The sequence below is a fragment of the Hyposmocoma kahamanoa genome, unplaced genomic scaffold (genome assembly GCF_003589595.1).
Source record: "Hyposmocoma kahamanoa isolate Upper Pololo Valley unplaced genomic scaffold, ASM358959v1 211, whole genome shotgun sequence".
Classification (NCBI taxonomy): Eukaryota; Metazoa; Arthropoda; class Insecta; order Lepidoptera; family Cosmopterigidae; genus Hyposmocoma; species Hyposmocoma kahamanoa.
In genome coordinates, this window is record NW_020653732.1 from 2,981,451 (window position 1) to 3,004,860 (window position 23,410).

At 36.5% G+C, this 23,410-nt stretch overlaps 1 protein-coding gene across 4 annotated transcripts in view; it reads right to left on the bottom strand.

Annotated features, from left to right (window-relative positions):
• Positions 1 to 23,410, bottom strand: part of LOC113227625 (probable nuclear hormone receptor HR3) — a 149,334-nt gene that overhangs the window by 51,832 nt on the left and 74,092 nt on the right. For 2 of the 4 annotated variants that reach the window (XM_026460593.1, XM_026460595.1), the window contains exon 1: positions 4,190 to 4,449. The exons of 1 other annotated variant lie outside the window; for it this stretch is intronic. In XM_026460593.1, coding sequence (XP_026316378.1) covers positions 4,190 to 4,403 — 214 coding nt within the window. In that variant the 5' untranslated portion in view covers positions 4,404 to 4,449. Of the gene's footprint in view, positions 1 to 4,189; positions 4,482 to 23,410 lie in introns of those variants that run through there. One more of the 4 variants, XM_026460592.1, reaches the window with a different exon arrangement.

Genomic DNA, 23,410 nt, shown 5'->3' on the forward strand with positions numbered 1-23,410 from the left:
TATGTATGGTATGACTGTAGCAGGATGGTTGTACTGTATTATATGGAGGATAAGATATGCTCCACCACCTATGTTGAATAGAGGTTCGGGAGCTGCAGACGTCCTTAATAAATTTTGCGGTGCACGGATAAACCTGAGTAGGTTTTTGTTGTGCCGCCATGTTTAGATTAATAAGTATCCTTTTTGTAAAATTTTTAATAAATAAAAGTATATTTTTTTAAATTAATAATTATGAGAAATTAGTGAAGTAATTTATTAATTAATAAAATAAAAATAATTAATTTTTGATTTTTCAATCAAGGCGACACATCGTCAAAACATTCAATAAAAAATTACAATTATTAAAGCGACATCTCTTGTCAGAATGAAGAAATAGATTTCTCACAGATTTCGCACATAGAAAAATTCGTAAGCTGCTCTAGTTTATTCTGTGGCTTAGTTGACGTAGCGTCTGACACGATTTGCTAGAAGACATTTCGAATCCAGCGGGATCGAAGGTAATTTTTCCTTATAAAACATCGTGACATTCAATAAAAAACTTTAAAAAAATTACAAGATTAGCGCAATTGACATTTTGTTAGGTGACATACTTTACGTGCCGGTATCTCCAAAGGTAATTGCAAATGTGTTAGTCATGACATAAATACTAAATGACCCATTTGAAATTTGTAATGAGATATGCAATGAATATTTTAATGGAGGTGCATTGACTTCAGTCAGATTTCGGCTGCGTCAGATAAAAACGCGCTCCATATAAAATACATCTTACTAAACTGAACGCTTTGTTGGAGCAAGATGACAGGTGGGATTTGTGGTATTTATGATTCAACATATCGAAACAGATTTATAAAGTAAGTGTGAGCGGGCAAGTTGGTAAGAGCCGACTAAGGCGAACATACACGACCAAATTGAGGAAGTCCCAAAGAAAACCCAGGTCAAGAGTACCCCTTAACGATATGTGTCAGGGTCGTCGCAAGTGAAAGAGTGTGTGATTTTTAAGTACGCATTTGACCTCCACCTCACCTGATGGAAAGTGACGATGAGGTCAACGATGGAGAATGCACAGGGAATCGCTTCGTGTAAATCTTTGGAATATCCACAACATAGGGGTGGAACCCAAGCCTACGCCTAATCCCCCGGTAATGGAAAGGGGAAGGAGGAATTATATCGTGTAATTCCATCGCACACTCTCCGTGATATATCCCGTAAAATACCGATAAGCAACGAATTTTACGGCGGTATTCAAGGTTAAGCAGTTTCGCAACTACTAATTCCGAGTCCGAACAAGTGGTACGCCTGGTGATAGGCGACATATCTATGCATGAAAATTGCAGTGCAACTCAGAGCTTTAACTCGCAAAGATCTGAGGTGTACTGCCATTGCGCCCGTCACCCTGAGGACATATGCACACGATTTCCGAAACCGAGATTATACAAATCTAGAAAACTCGGACCCACTTCGGATTTGGCTTGTGCACTAAGTCCCATTCGAATCCGAGAAAATACGCACCTAGAGAAAAAATGATTCCTGTGACATTTCGGACCGTCTTTTCTCGGATTCAGAAACTCGTACGAATTGGACGTTGTCAAGTGCCTGTAATTTCACCAGTACCCTTATCCTGCTTAGTGGCAGAAATAGATAAGGTGGCAGTAGGTACTACCCTGGACGAACACTTTCACAAGCTGTGCTGCTATCTTTGTATTATTCAAGAATACTTTGCAGTTTAGGCATCAAACCTACGATCTTCTAAATAGAAGGCCAACGGTCTCATCACTAAGATATAATCGTTTTTTTATTTACTGTAGTGATAAGAATACAAAACATCAGATAACGAGTACCGTGTAATAGTTACAATTGCATGAAGTAACATGTACGTATACTGTACTGTTATTTGTTGTCGCAGTTATTTTACTGTGTTTTATGTGTACGTATTTTACCGTTATCCGTGAGCAACAGAGCTTGTAGATGTCACAATGGTATGGGAATTAACTGTGATTGAAATTGTATGATACAGTAATTTATATTTTACTAAATACACTTATGAGCATGTACTTCATTACTTAGACCGGTAAGGTGACCCAAAAAAGCTTATTTCGGTCTTATTTCGGTCTTGTCAATAATCTCAGTGCTGAGTACTAAAAAATAGTCATCAAAAGTCATTCAGCCCCTAGTTTACCACCCTTAGAGGTGAAATATTTTCTTCAAATTTAAATGGAACCACTATTGAGCCCTCTTTCGAACAAAAAAAGAAACTTCAAAATCGGTTCACACCGGAGTTATCGCGTAACATATATACAAAAAAAGAATACAGACAAATTGAGAACCTCCTCTTTTTTAAAGTCGATCAATGATTTATTTGTGAACCAATTTTAATGATTCTTTTTGATTTTTTGTTTCATTGTGCAAACTGTGATATAACATACTAAGAAACCACGTACATTTTGGAAAGTTTGTTTCTCGTATTGGTTTCATCGGGAATCGAACCCGGGACCTCCTCAACAAGTGCCCGTATTGCTAACCGCTAATAGTTAAAATGACCCTATAAAAATTTAGCAACTCTTCGGGGTAAAGATTTGTAGACAGTGGCAATAATGGGCCGCTCTAAAGAAACATGTACACAGGCAAAAACATCTAGAAAAATGCTCACGAATCTACGTGACTAGAATTATTAGACAGTCTGGAATAGATAAACAAGACGCTGAGGTCTTTATCTACCAGACTTTATTATTATCTAGATTATCTACAAACAAGTTATCCTTAAAAAAACCCTTCTTACAAAATTGAAAATACGTCGTTTGAATTTATTTAACGAACATTACTAGTAAATTTCAACTTTTTTTTATTAAAAAAACCGACCTGAAAAGTTGGTGGACTTACAATTTATTTGCCAAGTTTTATTGCAATCGGTTACCGGATAGTGTGCGATACCGGATTCATCTCCTAGTTTGACACCCTTACAGGTAGAATATTTTTTTTTAATTTAAATGGCACTAATACTAGGATACCCTCTTTCCAACAAAAATCGTCATCAAAATTATCAAAATCGATTCATAACTGTGAGTAATCGTATAAAATACATTTAAAAAATACAGAATTGAGAACCTCCTCCTATTTTAAAGTCGGTTAAAAATACCGTAAAGTATAATTTAATACTAGTTACAATTTGACAGTTACAATGTGACTCTCCAAATAAAGAAGTTATAACCCAATAACCTCAAAAAGACGTTGCCTCTCGAAACACCAACGAATGGCCGAACTTACTTTTGTCCTACATTCTTAAAAAGGACTTAATATCATTGGGTTAATTCTTGGATCTTCAACAACCCATTTATACGTCCCACAGCTGGGTAAGGGTCTCCTCTCAGGAGGCCATAGTCCGCCACGCTGGCCCAGTACGTGTTGGAGACTTTACTTTTCTTCGTCGTACATGTTTCAATATCGACGTTTTCCATCACGGAAAAGCTTATTGTAAATTTCAAATTAAATATTATATATTAATTGATAAAAATCTAGATTGAGAGAATATTGCTTTGCGTTTGTTTATCGACCTTTTTGAATTATCTAAAAATAAAAATATAAATACGCCATCCCGGTCCTCGCTAGCTTCAGTATGTGACTTTTTGGTCATGTCTGAGAGAGATGTAAGATGTTACTACGCTTTCAAAAAGATATATTTACGATTAATCTTCATATAACCGACTTCAAAAAAAGGAGGAGGTTCGCAATTCGACTGCATTTTTTAAAATGATTTCAATCATTTTTTTATCTGTTAAAAAGAGTATATCAGCAGTGGATCCATTGAAATTTGAAGAAAATTAGATCGATACCTCCAATGAGCACAACGACAATTTTATTTTTTGGTAATTTTCTGTTATTTTTGTAAACAGTCATATTTATTTACTAATATTTTGCTCTCCGAATTTTGAGAAGAAAAATAAAGAGACAAAATACTAATTTCGCCAAAAACAACAAAATAAACACAGAACAGGTCCAAAAATTAAGTTGTCGTAGTGTTAGAGTGCACATTGCGTTATTCAATCTCAATAAAATTATTATCTCATTAATTCGATCACGAAAAGGAAAAGAAATTGCAAGGACAAACAGTTGACCAGGAGAGTAATGATTTGGCCTCAACTTTTTAGATACACTTCGAGCCACCCCACTTTAAAAAAAAAGAACTCATAAATACCTCTGATAGAATTAGCCGCTTTCTTATCCATGAACATTCCAGAAATGGAGGATCCAAAATGTCCGTCACTGCTTCCAGGTGGTGGTGAGGTACTATCCGCCACTGATGCGGACGTTATGTCCTGCAGCATTTGACCGTGCATTCCGACAGGGGGGACATCCGGTTCCCTTTTCAACTGCATGCCCTGTGGCAGTTGGCCCCCCTGATGAAGCATCGTCGACGCTGAGGAATGACCCCCGTGCTGGTCGGGGGGCCATTGCGACCCGAATAACTCGTGAAACTGATTATTCATTTTTCGAATGTCTTCTTTTTTTAAATTTAAATTTTTTAAGTTATTTGTATTTGCAGCCAATTATATTTTTGAATTGCGAATTGAATTCGCATTTCTGTTTTTTTTTTTATTACAATAACTGATTTTTGGTGTTTTCTTTTTAATTTTATATTGTTGTTCGACTATGTCGGTAAGGCAGTTTTAGTGATTACCATATGAGTTTAGGAAAAACTTTATGGCACCATCCAATATTTATGTCAACTTTGTTGATCTTTCTTTATGTCCACCAGTTTTTAACTGATGAATATGTTCCGTCCTAACGGTGATGTAAGATTTCTTTTAGCGAAATTTATTTCTGGTATTATCTTTTTGAAGAGCAACAGTTTTTTTGGCATTTTGTCTCCGTGACTGTTTTTTATTTGTTTCCTTCCGTCTTAAAATATTTCTTCCATAAGGCACTGTTTTGTTTTTTTTATTGTTAATTCACTTGTTCCCGTATACTTTTTTCAAGTAAGAAAATCTGCAAAAGGAAAACGAGAGCAGAAAGAAGAATTGAAAGGTATTTTCCGGAAGAATTGTTTTTTAATGCCAATATGTTAAAAAGACTTTAGCCAATAGAACTCTAGGCGTTCAATTATCTAAAATCGTATTCGAAATTACACGTCGAATTTTTTTGAAATTTAAAGTTTCGCTTATTTAAACGTCACCACGTTCCATTTGTGTAAAAATAATCCTGGTCACTTTTCCACTCAAAGGCACTGTCACTTAGTTCACCTCACTATAAAAGAAGATGGGTTAAAAATTTGTACGATTAATTTGTACTATATGTGCACAACTCCGGTTACGGGATACTGGCTGGATGTTGCCGCCCGGACGGTCGGAAGCAGACTGGCGGCCGACGAATCTTTAGCCCGGGTTCACGAAAAAATTATATATTTTTTCATTCGGCCCGAATAATCAACTTAACTCATAGTGATAGTTCAATGCCTCAAACACGACATAGCATTATTCCTTTATCAATCAAAAAACATCTCTATCAGCGTCACCAAAAACTATACTCCTAACCTGTCAAAAACTTATTCGAAATTCGAAATTTCCCACAAAAGGACCTAAAGGTCCGTAACAAAATACAAAGAAATAAGGTTGAAAATCGTGCAAAGAGCTTCTGAAGGCGTTGTAAGCCGTCCGCGTGTGAGTGAGTCAATGTCGTGCACGGACACGACGTAGCGCGCACACGTCGAGACAAGCGTCACCGCAGGTCGTTGAACCGAGTACCCAAACAGTGAATTTCGGTGAAAAGTTGTTGAACTCCATCGACGATTACGTAGTTCAGAGACATGCAAAAATTTTGCCAAATATTTTTTCATTATTTCTACACAATCAGCACGTTTTTAGCCTCGTAGAGTGTCGTTTTTTTCTTCATCTCTACATGATCATTTAATATTAGCAAGAAATATCACGTTTTCGATTAATAAAAACCTTTTTAAAAATCATAGTGAGTCTAGGAATTAAGGCAAGTGTCAAAAGGTCAACGACCCCGGAAAAATACATTGATCCTTAAACTTTGTTTGTTGCTCTTTTCGAATATGGAATTTCTTTTGTTTTATATAGTCTCACGTCTCTATTTAAGTTTTCTTTTTAATTTTTAATTTTATTTTGACAACTGCATCTGGCAGTCTCTTATCTTTCTTTATTACAAGTTTATTACCTACATGAAATATTTTTTTTCTAAAGTCATTCGTTCCAAATTTAAAATTATATTATTAGAAGAAGTAAATATTTTTTAATTATATTTATTTACCGTGAAAAATAGAATGTCACCTTCGTAACTTCAATTTGAAATTGTGTCAAGTTTTCAGTTTGAAGTAAAAGTGTCACTATAACATAAAAACATTGGTTTGATAGTGCAAGTTCTTGATGTGTTTGTAGAGGTCATTTCAATGTTATGTAGCTGGCAGCAAGCTGCGACTTGTAAGCAGAAAGTTACGGGATCGACTCCCAGACAGATGATTGAAATAACTGATTTTAATTTTTACTCAATTTCATTTATATGATTAAATTAGTTAGAGAACACATACAGTGCACTATTGAACTTAATAGCCTTTTAACGAGTTTCATATTGTATAGAGGTGTCTCAAGCCAAAAATCTTCCACTGTTGGTCACTTGGACAACACAATGAAAAAAAAACCACCCTGAAAAAGATCCTTCGAAAAAAATCGATGCAAATAACCCCAAGAAGGCGCCGACCTTGTGTCAGAGGGAGAGTACCGACGTGACGTTTCAATTCCTCCCCCTCCTCTCTTTCTAACCGATTGCGGCAGGTCAACGACCTATTGATTTTTGACCACGTGGCAAACTTTCGATGTTAACATTAATTAATCGTGTCATGTGAAGCAACTATGACATACATAAATTCATGCCATCACGCATGGGGTGGACAGAGACTACGAACGTCACCTTGCTACGATATCATTATACATGTTTGACTTACAATACATATTTGTCATCACGTCTTTTTGCAGGGTAGGTAGAAACTACTGATCTCAACTCGATGCGATCGTAATACAGATGTTTGATTAACAAACAATGCATACATATTTTAGTCAAATACTACGGATCTCGACTTGATCCAATCCCCAAACAGATCTACGACATAAAAAATACATCACGTCTGTCTTTCCACGGGGTAGGCAGAGGCTACGGATGTCAACCAGCTACGATCCTGATACAGATGTTGATTTACAATACTATATTATCAAGTGCTTTGGCTTTCCTGCAAATGGGGTAGGCAGAAACTACAGACTTCGACTAGTCACGATCCTGTTACCGATGTAAGTCTTACAATACATACATAACATTTCTTATCAGGACACCAATGGGGTAGGTAGAGACTACGGACCTCAGCTTGCTACTATCATCACGCATGTTTACCGATAGGGTCAGCAGAGGCTCAAGGACCAAAGCTAGGAATTCGTATTTAATCTAATTTTAATAAACTTTAAGCCGTCTCGTCTGTCTATCGTTTATCTCGAATCTCATTTGATAAGACGGTGCAACAGGAGGATAATGCTTTAAAAGATGATATTTTGAAAGATAAAGCTGTAAAAGATAAAGAATGTTAACGTATCGATAAAGAATTTAAACTGCCTCTGTGGCCGAACGGTTACCATACCGGACTGCCACGCAGAGGTCTCAGGTTCGATTCCAGGGCCGGGAGAAATATTTGTATTGCCTACATTTCTTTCTCTCGTGAATTTGGGTGTAATTTGTGGTTGTCTATGTGTGTATCCATGGCACCCGCGACACAGGGTTTCCCTAGTGCGGGGCTATGTTGAGTGTGCGCGTTATTATTATTAATTATATTCTAGGAGTCTGTGTAGTTTAAAAAAATCAAAATTACAAGAAATCTCCAAAAAATGGTGCACCCGATGATAAGCGACACCCTTATTCATTTTCACAGTTGCAATGCCTCAGAGTTTTATTTTAAAGGTGTAAGGGGCACTGCCACTGCGCCCTTAACTTTGAGACATAAGTTGACAACAATCCTATGTCTGTAACTTCACTAGCACCCTTCAAAACCGGAACACCATAATGCTGATTAACAGATATAGGTAAGGTGGTATTTTCATCACATGTGAGTCATGTAATCGACTATATGTACGGTGGGCAAGAGGTTAGTTTAAAATTTTATCACAATTACAGCGTTCAAATTCCTTTATGTGGTGTTGGGTATACAACCATATAACTATTATGGCCGTTTTGACATTTGTCCGTCAAGTTTCGTACTCACAACTACGTCGAAATAGAAAATAGAAATTCGAAATTTTTAAAAATCAAATCCAATACGATCGTTACTTATAGGATTGCTGGCCAAAACAACTTCTACCTCCGGCAAACTCGCGTCAAAGCTCAATGCAAATTGATGATATATTAAGCAAACATTTTTATTTACGTTTGAAATATAATATAACTTCTTAATCCGCTACCCCTTGCAACACTGGTCATAAATCGAAAAACTTATAGATGTGATTATATTTTTTTCGATAATGAATTAATTGCATTGATGAATTGAGATTTGACCTCACCGGTACTGTAGTTATGCCATATAAACAGTTAACTTTAAAACTACTAACTAGAATGTATTGTTTCATAAAGTTTAAAATTGTTATGCAAGAAAGACTTTGAACTACAGCTTCTGCGCACTTGGATGTTGCTAAGGACACGTTTAGCTCTTGTAGATTATCTCAATCAATGATATTTTAAGTAAATATTGTACATGATAAATGTATTCAAATGTATATTTACAAAGAGCAACACTTAGAGGTTCTTGATCATTCTTCTCGGAGGAATCTTCTTTACGAATGAGCAGTCCCATATCATTCTACGTAAGATTTGTTCATAATGCCCCTCCCTATCAACCTTTTGGTTATGCGGAAAGAGCACTATGACCAGTGCGCACGTTCTGACCCCAGATCAGCCAGTGTACAGGGTTGTCACAGACATCAGGTTCTTCGAGAAGCTAATGCCTCGAGTGAGCCGCCCCGGGTGCACGTACAGCACCCTCCCTATTTTCCAGATAGGTACCGGAGCAGTAGGCACGCGCATTACACAACTAGCAGTTGCCACCGCTAAACCGTCGACTCTGAGTCCACTACCAAATCTCCTCGCTGGTGGCGGAGCTGTAAGGCACACTCACTTCCCGACTGAAAAACGACGTCTCTCCAGTTCCCAACACCCTAAGCGCCTGGAGGGACCGGAGAATATCTAGCTTATCCTCTACTAGCTAGTGTCCTGTGACAATGTCCGGACATAGCTTCCAACTTAAAGGGTAAATCACGTGCCCCGCGCGACTCCTCGATTCAGGCCCTCAACTAGACCGCTACAAAGACGCGCTAGCTGCTCACGAGACAGACGCCCCGGCCACACCCAACCGGGGAGACAAACATGTCTCTGCAGCTAACCACAAACCCCAGCGAGTCCATACCCAAGTCCGGGTTCACCAGAGATGCCCGCAAAGGCGTATCACCGGTGGAGGGCATGGCCCGGACGCCCGCTGTACCCTGGTCTTGCCGTCGAGCCCGTAGTCTCTCCGGAAACCCCTATCTATCGTAGATAGAGACAACGAATGAGCTGTAGAGTTTAATCAATTAGACGATTTCAAATATAATTTTCTTACCTATGTAATAGAGACATACTTAAAGCTGTATTCAATTCAATTGTTTATTGCATATCACATTACAAATTTAAGATAGAACATTAATCGATGGTACATGTGACGCCCTGTAATGGCACAGTAACGTTAGAAGGGTAAATAATCTCACTATTTTATATGACATTATTACAGTACAATGTATCATAACATTTAGTATATTTTTTATCGAGGGACTAAAATGAGCCAATTATGGGTATATACCCGAGGTGGTTAGACACCCGAACTTTAGCGAGGGTGTCTATTACTCCGAGGGTTTGTATTAGCTTTTAGTCTCGACGTGAACGTTCGTTCGACCACAAAATCACGTACCAAAATTCTGAAGTATTCGCGCTATTTTTTTTCTAACCAGACATACATACAACATCGGCACTAACGCGAGAAAATAAAATGGCGCCACCATCTCTGCGGAAAAGGCACGGAAATAAAACCGAGGATATTACTGGCTGTTTGAGTTTGTTCATTCAAAGTATATTGAAAAATTAGGTATTTTTACTCCCTAGGGATTATAGAATGCACTTTACTCCCGCTACACAACTATATTGACGTGAAATTAAAAAAAAATTATATCACATTATTACATTCCATTATTCTTAATTAGTAATAGAATTATCTATATAAACACATACACTACTTTTTTTCTCGTGATTTTTTTGTGTTATGTTAATATAAAAAATGCATCTCTTCTTTTTGTGGTGGTGGTGGGGCGTTGAAATTTTTTTATCTTGCCTAAATGGGCGGTGAGCTAAAAAGTTTGGGAACCTATGGCCTAAGCCCTCGGTTGATGATGATGGCAAATTACTAGCAACGATTTTGACAGTTAATTTAACTATTAGCCCGCCGTACACGTACGATCACAACCACGCACAGCTCTCTACATTCCAACATTGGGCTTTTGTTATCATAAATGACGTATGGTGTTGAATTTAATTTTAAAGTGTGAACCCGAGCGTGTGGTTCACTGTACATTGACTAAGCTAAAATCATGACAATACAATAATATAATATTGTGCAATTTTTCATATACAAGAGGTCATTGACATATTGAAACTGCTGAGTCATTAAAAGGAAAACATTTGCTTTGACGACGGATTTTAATGAGTTTTTTAATTATTGCTTAATAAATAAAGATCTCTTTTTATTTTATTTTATATTCTAGTCTGTTTTTAGACAAGAAACATAATCAGTAGAGAGTTATAAACTAATTTAGTATATATAAGCACAGAACTGCCTGCAAAACTGAAAGCTTCTAAAACCATCGAAAAATAAATCGAAACTTCAAATTTGTTTTTGGAACACAACTGTTCGAAATTCAAATTTAGCGCCAGCCCCTTGCGGAAGCGTCCATCGAACTATTGAACTATGTTGAACTTCGATTGACCTTTTCTTTTTAATAGTAGACGAATTATATAAAGTAGCCTGTATAAATGATATTACTTCTGGGTTCTTATTTGAGGTACAATCACCTCTTTGCCGTTAAAAATATACATTCCAAACTCAAAAGTTAACGAAACTAAACACTTTCGAAGTTCAAACATCCCTAAACACCTGCCAATCAGAAAGCATTCCAAAATTTAAAAAAAAGTTGCGAATAGTTTGCAACGCCCAAATGTAACTGACCGGATAGACGGATGCCAACGACCTTGCCGTTCCAAATTCAAGCTTTCCACTATCAGGCCACTAGAAGATATGAATTGAAAATGGAATAAGAATATGCACTTTTCTTATCAAACCATTTTTCATGGCAACTGCTCTAGCACCACTTCAAAAAATACAGTAAAGGTTCAAAAATAAAATCCTATTTAAAACAACGTGAATGCAGTATAAATTCACAAATTTGTGAAATGAATTCCGAGTTCAAAAATTGCAGACCGTTGCAAAATTTGATTTCAGAATTTGCAACTGTCAGTTAGGCTTTCGAACTTTGATTAAGGTTATTGGTTTTCTGGATCCACCTTATCATAGGTGGCCATTTTAGTTTTTAAGTTGAAATATGAGTAGCAAGAAATTATATCTTTTGAACTTTAAAAAGCAAGTAGAGTAAATTTAGGCGACAGTCAGCAGCGTTTTCCTGTGTTACAGAGGCAGTCTATTTTGAACCGATGTGACGAAAAAAAATGTAACATATGTCAGATTCGCAACAATATATTAGAATTTTCTTAATTTAAACATGTTATTTAAATGGCAGCAAAAGAACATAATATTACTGGCAGCAGAGAACCTTAAATCTCTATTTAAGACGCAATGCGTTTTAAATACAAATTTTCTAAGTTGTCAAAAGTATACGTTTCAATTTCAAATCCAGAACAGCAATCAGAGATCTCTACTGTCAAAATGCATTCAACATTCAATTTTTAAAATTCGAATTTCCGGATAAACAAACTTCGAAATTACATTTTAAAATCGCTTTCCTATTTGAAATTCACATTCGAAATTCTGAATTCCCATGCGAAATTCGAATTGCAACCGGCGAGTAAAAGCTAGTTAGACCAACGACCTGCGTTTCGGGGTTCGTTGTACGAGATAACGTTCGATGGGTGTTTATTACTATATGATGCTAATAATTTTTCGGTTTTTGCTAATTCTATATTATTATACTATTGTGAGATCAAATTTTTCTGTGGGGTCGACAGGAATTATCAATATTGTAAAGAATGACAACTGATTCAATTAGAATGATAATATAAATTACAGAATCATATACGTAGTTTCTAAAAATTTTGTCTTAATTATTAACCGACTTCAAAAAAGGAAGGAGGTTATTAATTCGACTGTATGTATGTTACGCGATAAGGCATTTGTGAACCGATTTTGAAGATACTTTTTTGTTGGAAGGGTACCTCAGTAGAGGTCCGGTCCCATTTAAATTTCAAGAAAATGTTCTACTTCTAAGGTTGTCAAACTAGGGGGTAAATCCGGTGTTGCCTACTTCCCGGTAACCGATTTCAAGAAAATTTGGCAAATAGATGTAATTAAATTTTTATTGAATTGATATTCAATTATTTTTATGGGAAATTACTCCACTAATTTGTTATAATTATTAATACAAAGAGAAAAAAATGTTTCGATCCGGCCGGATTCGAACCGACGTCTTCTAGCATATCGTGCCATAACAACTAAGCAACAGAACGAACCAGCGGACCTCACGAATTTTTCTATGCGCTTGCGTCGTATGTTTGTATTTGGTTTTTCAACAACTTGTTAGCCGTAGTGCCATATATGAGAAATCTATGATATTTCGTCACCCAGTTGGATATCCTTACAGCTACCAATTAGAAAAATAGATGTAGTTTCACGAACTTTTAAGGTCGGTTTGTTTAGTGCTCTACAGAGACCATATTACGTTCATTTCTTAGTGGTCCATGCAAGATTTATCACTCTTGTAAACATAGGTTGGTTTCTTTCATCATTATCAACTCATTTATTTGCCCCACTGCTGGACACGGGTCCCTCGGAGGCGAGGGTTCATGCAATGGGCTTTGGGGACTTCGCAAGTTTTCCGAGTTTCATCATAATGATTTCCTTCACCGAAAAGCTCATGGTAAATAAAAAGGCTCAGAGATTCGAGCTTGGATTCGAAGCCACAACCTCTGCTTGAGAGTCGATAGAAACTATTAGGCTACCACGGCTTGGTCAATGCAACCACGAGAGACAATCTCCCAGACGTAGAAGAGGTCTTTATTAACACAATCACCTATCGCAGAGAGCGGCATCTTGCATCCGCCTCCTCACCTCCACAGAAGTGCAATACATAGCTCCAGTGAGCATGCGTCCAACCATCGCGCATTACGACCTCATCACCGTCGCCTTGTAGACGATATTAAGGAAGTAGAGTTGTTTCTCCTGCCTATGGGTGTGTTTTCATACAAAACTAAAAGCATACTGGCTTGGGCCTGAATTTTTTTTTAATTTAATTATATTTAGGAATTTATTAGAATTTTAAAAATATCGTGGACGGATAGAGTGTCCAATGAAACAGCATTGCAGATGGTGAATAAGAAATTAAAGTTCTTGAGTACTGTAAAAATAAATAAATAAATAATAATATAAATACAACCAGTTTCGATACGAGAAACGACCACCTGGATGAAAGCGAACTTCGTGGTGTAAGAATCTCCGGGCATGGTTTAACCTGAGCACTAGACCCTTATTCCATGCAGCTGTGCCTAAAATACAGGTAGCTATAATGATAGCCGATCCCCAGTAGGAGATGGCACCTCAAGAAGAACTAGAAAAAAACTATTTTTAATTTAAATCGTGTAAGTATTTTTCAAAGAAACCGGGCCCTTTCCAGGTCCCATCCTGGCCCTTTACTAACTAGCAAATGTAGGCGACTGACATCCGAGGAAATAGTTATATTTCCAATCGCGAAAATCTATGAACTTGATATTAATTATAATTTAGTACATTTTCAAGCACACTGAGCGTTTTGAGATTTTGCAATTGCAGTTTAATTGGTCATAGGAGGTTAGGAAGAAGATGGAAATTTATGAAGAACGGGGTTCTACCCCTATATTGTAAACATTCCCAGGATTCGCACGAAGCATTACGCTTCCACTTTTATTATCCCCCGAACGCTGTGGACCTTTACAAGGCGACAGTGAATAAGCATTATTTTGTTGTGCATGCTATCTTCGACCTAATCGTCACTTTTCATCGCTTTTTTTTTCATTTTGGATAAAAAAACAAAAGAAATTCATATAGTCATCACATTTAGGTAAAGAACACAGAGGTTTGCATTAATTATTCCACCTGTGTTAGCGATACCGTTTGAACCACTATTTTTACAGTTTAATAAAGCAAACCACCAGTGTTAATAAAAACTACAATAAACACCTTAATACCTAACCAAAGTTTGACAGCCTAGAATGTCTAAATTCTTAAGTCTTTATCATCGAAAATCTAGGACACAGACTTTATTTTTGTATACACAAACATAAAGAAATTTAAATAATCTCTTTTCGAGGAAAAGTTAACAAGCATTGTTATGGCGGGTGATTTTCAGATTAATTTACTCTACGTAAATTCGGCGGTAGTTTTTTAATTTAATATTCTAGAATGTTGTCATTTAATGTTCCAGTATGGTACCCTGAAATATTATTTAATATTTCACGTTAATATACTTAAATAATAAAATTTGAAACCGAAATTAGACTGAAATCTATCCTAAAAATTACCCAGGTACGACCAATCAAAATTCTTGAAAAATTGTCCTTAAAATATAGTTGCAAAAGCTTTACCAGGCTATTTGTAAAGAAAAATTTCGCGCCACAAAAAATCACTGCAATATAACCTTTTTCAAGTTTTTTAATAAAAAATCATGGCGGCGAATGTTTCGTTGCCGTTACACGCGCGTTCGGACAACAGATTCTTTTCTTGCAAAAATAGAACATATTTTATAAATATTTAAATAATTAAACTGTGTCGCTTCAAGATACAGACATCAAAGATTAGAAAAAAAATTAGCGAAAATAATCTGCCAGTCTCAAGGTATAAACATTGCAATAAAAGAACCGGGAAGCGATAAAGCCCACGTGGCGGGTCATCGGCTGCTCCACTGCGCCGGCGCGGGGGTCAACGACCGACCACTCGCACGCAGCATGTAGGCTCGATTCTGCTATACATTGTACGTTGCGTAGTTACTGCTAAGCATCTTTGCCTTCTATTGTAGACTCTTTTGGGCGGTATTAACATACATTAAATATATTGTAAGTCCTAGAAATTTTAATCTACTATACATAATAGACTGCTACATATTGTCATACTTGTGAAGAGTTCGTCCAGGCAAGTACTGCCACCTTAGGTACCTATTTTTGCCGGCAAGCCACATGGGACTTGGTAACTTATGTCTCAAGGTGACGGGCGCAGTGGCAGTGCCCCTCAGATCTTTGCATTTTAAAGCTCTGAGTGGCACTGCACCTGCCACTTGGTATCATAAAAAATATATATTATTTTGGTTATGCATTTCAGATTCTCGCTTATCCGGTGACCTTAAAGATGAATTTAGATTGCCAGAGTATACCGCCATTAAGACTAATTTAGAACAGTTCGTTTCCCGAAATTAGTCCTACCGAATCGAACCCAGGACTTCCTCATCTAGCGCCCGTAATGCAAACTCAGCCACCGTGATAATCACTCACTCACCGAATATAACACACAGTATTCATATTTCATAATGAAGAAAAATATTCAAAGATATTTATTAAAGAACTGTACCCAGAAGTGGCATATGCGGATTGGTAGTAATTACTCTGCAAATAGATTTTTGTCACTAATCACCTGATATAATAAAAAAAACTATATTCGCATCACTAGCCGTGGTTACAAAATTCTTACATTTTCGTCACTAGTCGTGATCACAAAATTTTCATGTATATATTTTAGTCACTAACTGTTCGCTAATGCCTTATGTATATTCGTCACTAAATTACAAACTACTTTCAATATTACGTTGTGTTATCCTACGTTCACCCCAAGGGCAATTGAACTGTAGTATATTAACCTCTTGGAGTAAAAAATATATCATTTTGTATTAATAATAAATACAGAAGTATCATAATGATGACTACCTTGTGACGCATAAGTACATTGTGAGTTTGATTCCCCGATGAATTAATTTTTAGTCTTTATTACAACTAAACTTAACATTTCAATAACATCTTACGGGCTCAATGGTTATCGTTATGGGACGCTAGATGAGACCATCCCGGGTTTGATTCCCGGTTTGATGGAACCAATTTGGGAAATTAACGTTGTAACTAACTAAATTGGTCCGGGTGTTCTAAGGTCAAGAGTCAAGGGTTCAAAATCGATGTGTTGATTTTTTTAAATATCTCCTTGAAGATCAGTTACCCTAACATTTTTTATAACATGAATGAGGTAATATAAAGTGGTTTTATACCTAACCGGGATACATACGACGAATCTGACGAGCCATTGGCCAATAAACTCGCAATTCGGGGGTTCGACTATTGAACCACGAAGTTCAGTGACCGACAAACTCTATACTGACCTATACTCGTTAAAACACACTACGTTAAATATTGATTCACTTTTTGTAGGCGTGCTCTATCAAGCCATATATAGTCCTACTGTTGTGCACGGGTCTCATCGGAAAGCGATAGTTAGAGTTAGAGTCTTCTTTTAGTGAAATCGGCAAAATGTACCTACAAGAAATTTTAAGTTATTTTGAAAAGTAATAAACTACCTAATGGTTTGACCTATACTGCCTCTTAAGTATGACCTATACTGCCCCATAGCGAGTTCGAATCTGGGATCGCACCTCTGAGGTTTCTGAATTTATGTGCAAAATTTATATTAATTTATGAAACCTGCACGTCGAAGATGGTTCGCAATACTCGAAATAAGTGTGAAGTCAGCTCTTGGTCGTACAAATGGGTTGATGAAGGTAATAAGGCCACATCTGCAAAATGAAAACTTTTCAGTGCAGCTATAAAAACTATTATTATTACTTATAGAATCGGAGACTCGGAGATAGGGGCTGCAATCACCGCTTTGGGATGAGGTTTGTTCAACAGGTGTCAGTATAACAGGAACTTTGAGGGCGGGTTTTTTTTGTGCGTATTTGACCTCCTTAACACCTGATCGAAAATGATAATGAGGTCGACGATGGAGTATGCACGCCTATTGCCTGTTCACTCTCGCCTCAAGGGTGCCAAGTTATAACGTTCAGGGAATAAATCTGCAGGCAGGGAATTCCAATCCACAGCCACTCGCCATATAAATGTGGAAGCGAAACACTGTGCGATTCCTTGGCATATAGCCTAACGTCTAAATAAAAACCTGTTATAAATGTTAATTTTTTATTTTAGTATTTATAGTACTCATGTTTAGGTGCTAAACTGACGATCATTTTTAACCGACTTCAAAAAAGGAGGTACTCGAATCGATTGTTTTTTTGTGTGCGTGTATGCTGAGCGATATAATCGATTTTAATGATTCTTTTTTTTTTGTAAAAAGGGTACCTCAGTATTGGTCCCATTTTAATTTGGAGAAAATATTCCACCTCTAAGGGTGACAAAGTAAGGGATGAAACCGATTTCAATAAAACTTGGCAAACAGATGAATTCCACGAACTTTTTTATAAAAAAGGTTTTTAATATCTGTTTTTTATTGAAACAAACTAACAAACAAAGTAATCAAAATCACCAGTTTTAAAAATATTTTCCTCCTCTGGCTCAGTCTAAAGATAACATTCTAAAAATACGCCAAGAGTCATCGGTACGTGACGTCGTACGGAATCGAACCCGGGACCAAGGCCGCCTAAAATAAAGAGTGAAGACCTTGGGCATTGCCCTCTTAGCCATTAGATGCTTCATGAGACATTTACCTAGTTGCGTCGTAATATTTATATTATAAATTCTACGTAGGCTTAAAAACTGGTAACTCTATAAAGGAATCCATAACTAACAGTCAGTTTTGATTATCATGTACTGTATAAGCAAGTTTGCACAGGAACTTTATCAATTAGATCCTAAAACCAGATCAGCCCGTTGACACAGGCTCCATCCGGTTCCCAAAAGATGCCCTGCGTGAGCGCGAGTGTACGTACAACATACTCGTTATTATCCATTGCACAACTAACAGTTACCACTGTTATGCAGTTAACTCTAAAGCAAGAGCTTTTAAACGCAATGATCTTATAGGCATTGCCACTGGGCTCGCCACCCTGAGACATAAGTTGACAAGTCCCATGTGCCTGTAATTTCACCAGCACCTTTACCCTTCAAAACCGGAACCCAGTAATGCTCGCATTACTGCTTGGCGGCAGAAATAGGTAAGGTGGCAGTACTTCCCTGGACGAACCCTATCACAAGGAGCCAAGCAGTAATGGTGACATATATATAGGCACACGAGACATATCAACTTTATGTTTCTTCCAGTGCGTCTGAGTATTACCAGACACGGGATTTCTTCGTTCTGTATTAACCATCCTGGACAGATCTATTTTTTCCGTACGGCAGCTTAGCTGTGTCCCGTATTGCTGTGTAGGGAGAACCAGTGCATTGACGCGCATTGGAGACCTTTAACTTGTGTCTTTAATTTAGAATACTTCCCTGAGTATTCATGATATTTTTACATAGAAATATGCACAGACTAACCAAAAGCGCCTATCCAATTATATACATACTAATTAATCACAGTTTTGTCGTTCGTAATGAATAGGTTTTCTAAATGTTTAATTTCCCTCTACCAGCCCATGGTTTTCCATGAATATAAAGTTGACAACACTGGCCTAAAAGCGCATACATCTTCGGTATTAAAAAAAAATAGGACGTTTATTATTATTATTCACGAGTATATAAGACACTAGAAATAATAAATTTGGAAACGTATCTATATGTAAATGGCCTGTTCCGAGCAGTTGGATAACCTGTCATGTTAAAAACAATCCTAAAATCCACAAAATTTATCGATTAGTTCAAACACGCCGGTCGTTATCATAATTAGGAAAGCTACATGCACAAAATCCCGCAGTGATAAAAACAAAAGTCGTTACTCATCTTTCCGGCTCCTGCGTAATCGGCAAAAATTCACTAGCAGACGAAAAATTTCGCCGCATTCTGCAATAGGTCAATGCTCTGCAGGGTTGAACGTGCCAAAATATTGTCGGCCAGTGCTACCTGACCTCCCAGAAAGTTATATATTGTCATAGGTTACTGCAAGAACACGCAAATAGACACATATAGGAAAACCTACCAACATACGTTTCACTGCTGGCCATAGGTTCCTTCTAAAAGGCACGAACTTTGATCCATAATACTCAACGAGATTAAAAAGTATCAAATTCCGAATAATGTGAGATTTAAAACAGGACCAGCTGGGAATCAAACGTGAAACCTTATATTTACAAGACTATAATCCTCGCAACTAAGCTACCTTTATTTTAAAGTAATTCTGTTGTTACCAAAAAAAAATTACAACACAAATTTGAATATTACTATTGCTATAAATATTAAAGAAACAAAATATAATCTAAAATTGTACACTTGTGTACATATTTATGGGTCAACGATCGAAGCGAGAGTTGAACGTGCCAAATTTTCGCTGGCCAGTGTAATCTGAGCTTTCTTAAGTGTAACAATCTCTCGTTAATGCAACAGATTTCAAATATTTAAATGATAATAAAGATGTGAGGACAATGATATGAAGATATTGCTAGTTAGCAATAAATCCATACTTTAGCTTACATTTTTTAATACGATATTAAGCACAGGGAGTGGTAAGCGACACCTGCTTAAAACAGTTGCAGTGCCACACAGACCTTTAAATCTCAAAGAGATATAATATATCCAATATATACCACTTTGTTTCTTGCATGTACTTTTACCCAAACGGGAATACCATATCATAGGCTTTACTAAGTTTGCCTGCTATACCCTATATATAAGTTCTATGTTCGAACATTACTTGTATATTAAGGAGATTTTGTGAAATAATAAAAGGGTTTATTGTTATTATTATATTGGTTATTTATTTTAGATTTTCGCACCTCGTATAGCCTTTTATTATTGTTAGTCTTTTTGTCTTACGGTTATTTGGCTGGTTAAATACATTTACAAGTACATGCAGTTGTACGATGTGTACTCATGTCTTGTAATGAGAACTTATTTCGTTTTGTTATATTATAATTATATTTATTATTGCTATTTTTATGCATTGTCATTGGAACTTTTAATATTTCGACTCATCCGTAGAACAAAGATCTATGTACGAGACTACTTCTTCTCAGGGCAGTACAGTTCGTTCGTTTTTCTTCGCTGTGGATGTCGACCGTTTTTCGATTTTATATTTCCGAAACAAAATAAGATATAACATTTCTTAAAATACCTTTACACAGGCCTCAGTTTGAATAACGAAATTATGTATTTATCCTCCTTTCGCTGAATAATCACATCGGACTTTGTTCTTCGGATGAGTTTCGATTTTTATGATTTATTCTTCCATTATAATTATTAATTACATATGACTACTTACTATTATCTACATCTGAACCGATTTTTTTTTCTATAAATATGATTTTGTTTACAACATATCGTACTGTAGTTATTAATTGTGTTTTTACCTTTAATTTACTTTGTTCCAAAGAAGCGAGCCCTTCTGATGCAAGTAAGTTAATATTTAAAATAATGTACCTATGACTATAGTAATAATATTGTTTTTATGATATCAAGTGATTGAACAAATAAGTCGGGCGCCTGCTGGTAAGCGACACGCCTGTCCATAACAGTTGTCGTACTAATCGGATCTTTAAATTGCATAAATGTGAGGGGCACTGCCACTGCGCCCATCACCCTGAGACAAGTCCCAAGTGCCCGTAATTTCACCAGCACCCTTGAAAACCGGAACGCATTAATGCTCACATTATTGCTTATCAGCAGAACTTCTTAAGGTGGCAGTACTTCCCTGGACGAACTCTTTCACAAGGAGCTCTACCGCTACTAATAATGGTGCCACACCAGCTACCTGGTCTCAAACTGACCACAAAATTGAAAGGGAAAAGAAAATTGACATCGAGCACTGCGAGAACACCCAGAACCAATTGAGAAAAAGTCGTTTTCCAAATTGGTTCTACCGGGAATCAAACTGTGGACCTAATTTCCACAGAGTTTAACCGTCAAGCCCCCGAAAGCATCATAAAGTTGAATAGAAAAAGGATTATTAATAGCACAGTTTTTTTTTTAGATTTTTTTTCTAAAGTTCTAATAAATTGCCTTTGGATAGGATAATCAATGTTGAATGCAAGAGAACCCACGTACATAAACTAGTATAACTCTAAGGATGGCTCAAGTTCGTTCGTTGAACCGATTGAGTTCGTTGACATTATGATTTACAAGGCACTAGTCCTGCCTCCCGGCTTCGCACGTGAGGCACACGTGCTTACATAACACTGTCGAGATAAAAAACACATTTTTTATAGTAACGGAAAGCCTTTTTAACTAAATTTGCAAAAAAGCGAGTATTTAAAGTTTAGATTCAACATGTTCTGTTTAAATACTAGGACAGGACTCATAGGGCCAAAACCTGAATGAGAACCGTGTATAGCAGTAAACCAATTACTGACTGATGCGAAGGAATAGAAAAATTCAGTATAACCAAAAATTTTTACATAATAATATTACAAGGTCGTTTAACTACGTCTAAAAATATACTTCGCCCGGGAATCGAATCTTGTAACGGCTAAATTCCGCAAAAGGTGGAAGTGATCACCAAAATATTATGCCGGTGTCAAATAAGTTCAATCAACTCACTTGAGTTCATTACACTTCGTTCCATTCAGACACAGTGACTGTTTTCATTTTATTTTTGTCATTTTTCATTATAATCATTAACTTTTTAATTAAAAATTGCATACCATTTTAAAGTTGATTACATTAGCTTTTCATTGGTATAAGTTTGATAAAAATCGGAGTGTTAATTTTTGAGTTATTTGGTTATATATTTGGTTATAGATTTATTGATTTCGTAGCTATATTTTTTGCTTTTATTGTTCATGTTATATGGTTATTAATTAGAAACTCAATTTACTTTACATAATATTACAATTAACTTAGTATTTTGCTAGAAATTCGATATTTAATTACTTATACAGGCCGGATCACATTCTTCTCCCAACTACTAAATTAATAGCTTGATAAAGGTCCTTAGTGATTGGTTAAAAAATCCTCCCCCTTTCCTCCTTTATTTACAGGCGTTAAAAGGCAATACTCTCTGAAAAGAACGTATACAACGATTCCATCGTCCGTTCACCCTCGTAGCGGTCAGTGACCCCCAAATTCGTGCGTTGCCCCAGTCGTTAGCAGTCTCGTATTTTTAGTAGACACGTTACATAGATTGAAAAAAAAATGCAGTAAACCTTCTTTGAATACAGCATATTAATATTGCAGTTGACGGTGTTTCAGAGACCGTAATAATGTAAAAAATTTGGCACAATCGTCTTGATTGAAAATTATTATCAGTGACACGGTACTGCTCATCTCATGGATTTATCTCTTAGTCACTTACTGAGAGAGGCATTAATTTTCGCGAGTGTACAAATATTTATCGTATTTAACCGACCTCAATAAAAGAGGAGGTCCTCAATTCGACTTTCTTTTTGTATGTGTGTTATGCGATTACACCGGCATTTGTAAACAAATTTAGATGGTTCCTTTTTTTGTTGAAAAGGCCGTGATTCCGTTCAAGAACAAAAAGAAATCTCTAAGGGTGCACATTAGGAGTTGAATCCGGTTTATTGGGCTTCACCCTTTTCCTTTAACAGATTTTAAAAAAATTGGAAAATAGATTTAATACCACAAATTTTTCAGATCTTTTTTTTAATAAGAAAGTAATAATTATTTTAAAAACAATACGCAGTAGTAATTTACTTCTGCATAATTGAATTTTTGTACACTGAATCTCCTGGGAAATTGCAGTTTTTGTATTGAAAATTAGAAGTCTAAAAGCAGAGTTCAACATATATTTATACGTTACTATTTTAGATTTGGGGCATCATTTGATCTGACAATCAGGGGAAGGAAGGCCAAGCAAGATGGATGGACATTGTGAAAAATTACATTGTAGAACGAGGTGATGGGTAATAGAGATGAATGGAAGAAACACGCATACTATGCCGTCTTCAAACAATGAGATAAAGCTGAGGACGACCAGGTAAGGACCACATTGATGTCGAGGTAGGAATGAAGGTGCGTCTATTCAAATCTGGCAACGATTCTTATA